We start from the raw sequence: 5,155 nt of genomic DNA, 5'->3' as shown, positions 1-5,155 counted from the left end.
ACATTTCCCTCCTCTTGTGCATAGAGAACATCAGCATGTAGCACTTCTAAAAAGATTTTTAGTACACACATCATAAATGCATTACAGATAGGGAATTCAGTAATCAAAAATCAATATGTAAAACACAAAAATATGAAAAGGATTAAAATGTAAAACTTAAGCAAAAATGTAAGATTTATCAAGCTTCAAAAATCTGTCCCTTGAGTAGGCGCAAAAACTCTCAAATAGAGAAAAAATTCCTACCCAACCCCTCCCTAGGAGGCGATCATTATCCCTGTAACATATTACACAGTTGCAAATCATCAGTATCTTTATCAGCATCTTGGCGGAGTTGAAAATAAGTAACAGCGGAACACTGGATTAAAGTGGATCCTATCATTCTCTGAATCATTGACTGGAGACATGGCATTAAGCAACAAATAAAAAGAAAAAATATGAAAAACAATCCTACAAATGGTAAAGCTATTTTCATCAGCACCTGCCACCATGATCCCATGGTGAACCAACTTGTCCATGGTGCTGGATTTGCACCGGAGGTGTGAACAGTCTGTTTTGTTCAAACCTTCAGCAACGCACTTGGAATGCTGCCACCACATCTTGGCACTGTAGGGATGACTTGGTGTGGATCCATCAAAAAACCATTCTGGTTTTCCTTTGCTTCTGGCAGTCAATTTGAGTCCATAAGAGCACCAGTCCAATGGTCACCATCAAGCAGCAGAGCCACTTTAGTTTTCCCATCCTCACCAATCTCTCTAAGGCAGCACCCACTAACCAGGACTCTACAGGATTGGGTTAGGTTGGTTTCTTCACCAGCATTGAGACGAAAAGCTCTAAATTGCTTAACCCCTTTGTAGCTGGGCTTCACCACAAATCCCTACCTTAGTCGTGGGGTCCCTGTGACAGTGACTGGACTTCCTGTTAGGGAAAATCTTTAATCAGCTTACAATTACTCTGATGGATCCAAGTGTTTCTCTCCTGGATCTTCACAGCTGTTGGAGTTGCTAGTTGAACAATGTAGGGTCCTTCCCACAGAGGAGCTGCCCAATTTTCCCCTGATGATTTTAATTAGCACTCGGTCTCCAGGCTTCAGGCCTTCCTGTGGGGAAACAAAAGAAGCTCTGGGCAGATTACATGTTCTTCGCAGCATGTGAGACATGCTCTGCAAAAATTTTTAAAGTAGTTATTTAATCCTGCAGTTGGATTAAATGTTTATTGTTTATTTTACTATACTCATCAACATTCTTGCGACTACAACTAGTTATAGCTTTCACATGGTCCCAGACCAACTTTTGATCAAAAGATTTAGGCCTACCCTTTGCTGTGCAGAGCAGTCCTCAGAGGGAGTCGTCACCAGGATGCCCAGGGCAGGGCTGGCAAAGGGAGGACAACTGTCGACAGATTCTTGGCCTTGGTCCCACACGGTCCTGGACAATTGGATCTTGACTTCCGGGTTTTGGCACCAAAGTGTTACGTTCAAAATTGCAGGTTTTAGTAAAAAGAAATTGAGTCCACACAGAATAGGGTTTTTTGGCTCCTGCAGGAGGAGAGAGCCACATTCAGCCACATCTACTCTCTGATGGGTCTCCTCAGCAGAAGCCTTTTATTAGCAGATCATAACACATGGGGTGGGTTACAGAACAGTGTTCTTCTGACAAGGCAATTGATCAGGTCATAGGACAAAAGGCTCCTCTTGATTGAATCACAGAATAGAGCGGTCTCCCGATGACTCAGATTATCCTTGCACAAACATCAGCAGTTTTCTACCAAAGTTGCATGACAGTTTGCAGTAAACAAAGTTATATGCACATGCATTAATTTTATAATCATAAACCTGACAGTATGTGCTATGTGGGCATGTTGGAGGTGATCCATAAAGATTGCGTGTGCAAAGGAGAAGACGTTCAGACAGGGCTGCTTTGCAACATTTAAAAGAGCAGATAATGTGTGTGAAACTGTCTATTTGAGACTGCCTCTAAAATGAAGATGAAGTTCTAAGCCATGAAGGTGGTGGTTATGTGAATCATAATTATTTAAGAAATAATAAGAGTGATAATATTGGTCACTGTTATTTCTAGTGCACTTAATATGAATATGTATTCTAAAGTGCTAAAAAAGTAAAAGAAAAAAAAAATCAACTAACAAGAGTCACATTTAAAATATTTAAAAGTTCAGCTCCTCTCCCTAAACCCTCTGTGACAGAGATAGATAGACAGAGTCACAATCAAGCTCACACCAAGATAAAGTTCTGAACAGTTGGTTTCTCCTCCATCAACTCCTTACAACACTTACTTGGCTCAAAATATTGGGTAACAAGGTAGGACTATAATCATTTGACAAGACCCGCATGTGCTTCATACAAAAGCTGTAAAGAACATTGAGGATGAAAAGATCTGTATGATACAAATTAGGGATGCAGTCTTCAGGCTGGGACCTGTTCTCTGGTGGCTGTTAATGTTTAGTTTTGTTTTATTTCTAAACATGCATTAATTATAGGTGGAAGTGATCTGTGTTTGCAATTCAGTGTGCAAACCATTTTTCTTGGTCTGCCTTCATTAATGCAGATCATATGATAAAACCAAGAACATTTATGGGGAATGATATGCAAATAAAGACACTTAACGCATGCAAAACAATTTTTCAAATAGAAAAAAACTCAACAGCGGCCACAATTTTGGGGTTCTTATACTTCTGAAAGTGAGATGCAAAATAAAAATAAATAATATATATCCGTTTGATGTTGCCACAAAGAAGGCAGTGGTATAATGCCAGATGATGGAGATTCTGCACAGGACAGCAAATAATCAACAACAAAAACAAAGCAATTAAACCTGAATTGACCTAAAATAAATTGGCATCTTTATACAAGAATAGAATATGGAAAGAAAAGCAAAAAAATCATGGGAGCAGTTAGGGAGGATAAAAACATTTCAATGCAACAGGAATTTTTTTCTCCCTTAATTTAATAAAACATAACCATGGCTATGAGGGGCATTTTAAAAGTTACTTAATATTATCGTTATTAATATTTACTTCATTAGTACTTAATTATCATAATATACTTATTCATACTTTACAGCTTGTTAGAGATGGACATTAGAAATGCTAACCATTATATAAAGATACATAATTGAATACTTTTTCTTTGTTAAATGTAGGAAGACAATGTTTCTACTGTTATTACTTTATTTGGAAGATTTGTGGTTGGGCTGTGTGCCAAAAACTGCAGCTTTAGACTTTTGAGGAACGCCTGATGCTGACGTTCAGTTTTCTGTTACATATAGACAAGATAAATACAGGGAACACTGTGATACGGTAATGACTTTGGATAAATATAGGGGGCAAAGTCTTTTTACTACTTCATCTGATCTTGTAGTAGCCCAAGACCTTCTCTATATTGAATGATTATCATCAACATTATTTTATACTTAATTTAAGTAAATTCTGTTAATAGGTAAATATGTTTTTTCTTTTCTTTTTTTGCATTATTCAGAGAGCATTACTAAAGAAATGTTCTGCAAGCTCATCTTTTCTTTATAGCTGCTCTTAAGCTGCGAATAGAAGATGCCATCTGCTAATTTTAATGGGCAGAACCAAATGAGTTTGTTTATCATAACGTCTGCTCAGCAATCTTTGTAGATCAATGCCAGCATGCCCACTTATTTCAATTTATCATCCCCCCTGTTTGGAATCTTTGAAGTTCAGACCTTTAATGACATTTATGATGGACTTCAGTCTTATTTCTGTAGTCTTGTGGTGACTTTTGAAAATGCAGGCATCCGAAACACTTGCCTTGAGCAGTGTAGACATGAAAAATGTGCATACTGTAATTGTTAAAACAAAAGTATTTAATGTCTTTAAACTCATTGTCTTTTTTTTCCACACGTTACCACTGAAGAAGAAGAAGCTCCATCTTGTTCTGGCTGTCAGTGTTGTCCATCAGGTACCGAGTGCAACACCACCAATGGCAGTTTTGAATGTATTGACCCCTGTGTCAACTATATTACATTGAATGATCCCTGGCGTTCAAGAGAAAATAGAAATGATACAATACACTGTGATCGAAACAACCACTGGAGTGGTTGGTATCGCTTTTATTTGGGGCAAATCAGCGCTCAGATTCCAAACGAATGTATAGAAGAAAACCGGTGTGGAACACACGCTCCTTTGTGGATAAACGGGACACAACCAACTCAGTTAAATGAAATCGTCAATCGCACTGTGTGTAACGCCTGGTTGGGTTCCTGTTGCCATTTTGCAACTCACACAATCCAGGTCAAGCTGTGTAATGGATACTACGTCTATAAACTTCAGCAGCCATCGACATGCCGGTTGGCATACTGCGCAGGTACTGTCACCACAAAAAATACCATTGTGGATTAGTTTGAGGGAGTTAATCTACATCTTCTTGGCTTATTAGATACTGCAGCATTTAATAATTTTTATTTGATTTTAATTTACATAAGTATACATATATATATATATATATATATATATATATACACACTTTATTGCAATAATGTTGTGCAGAATTCAGTACAAGATGTTTTTTTGACCCTTTGGTTTTGTATATATATATATTATGGTGTGATGTTCTATCATTGTTGTATTAAACAGTGATGAACGAATGTAGTGCCCAAATCAAATTGACTTATCTTTAACTTTCTGTTTATTAAAAATGATGTTTCATTCTGCCATACCTTTTGTATATGTATAGAACCTACACTCTTTAGAGTATTAGGACAAGATGAGACAAGCATAACTCTGCAGTGGGATAAGCTCAACAGCACCAGCTTTGTTCTCCAGTTTAATGGCACAGAGAAAAACATCAGTGCACCCGATGGAAATGGACCAGTGAACCACACAGTCTCATCTCTGTCTGCTGGAACTAAATACGTGTTTACTCTCTTCTCTGTGTTTGGGAATGCGAGGGGCAGTGGAATACAACTAACAGCTGCCACAGGTAACATGTTCAATTGCATTCTTATTATGTAACATTATATTTTACATTTCTTATTTTGTTTGAAATTACTTAAATCATCATAATTGCTTCAAAAAGAGTGTTTTATTCTATCTCCATTATAAATAGCTTTATATATATAGCTTTTATATAAACAACTGAGATTTAAAAACAACATTGAAACAACGTTTAAACATT

General features: G+C 37.2%; 1 protein-coding gene across 1 annotated transcript in view; it reads left to right on the top strand.

Annotated features, from left to right (window-relative positions):
- Nucleotides 1-4,322: 4,322 nt before the first annotated feature.
- The window catches only part of LOC107099027 (receptor-type tyrosine-protein phosphatase H-like), a 12,881-nt gene continuing 12,048 nt past the window's right edge, over nucleotides 4,323-5,155 (top strand). The window contains exons 1-2 of the mRNA XM_015396954.1: nucleotides 4,323-4,345; nucleotides 4,731-4,960. Coding sequence (XP_015252440.1) covers nucleotides 4,323-4,345; nucleotides 4,731-4,960 — 253 coding nt within the window. The remainder of the gene's footprint in view (nucleotides 4,346-4,730; nucleotides 4,961-5,155) is intronic.

This window comes from Cyprinodon variegatus, unplaced genomic scaffold (genome assembly GCF_000732505.1).
Source record: "Cyprinodon variegatus isolate N-32 unplaced genomic scaffold, C_variegatus-1.0 Scaffold831, whole genome shotgun sequence".
NCBI classification, from domain to species: Eukaryota; Metazoa; Chordata; class Actinopteri; order Cyprinodontiformes; family Cyprinodontidae; genus Cyprinodon; species Cyprinodon variegatus.
Note: the sequence above shows the minus strand (reverse complement) of the source record. Positions and strands in the feature narration are given on the sequence as shown.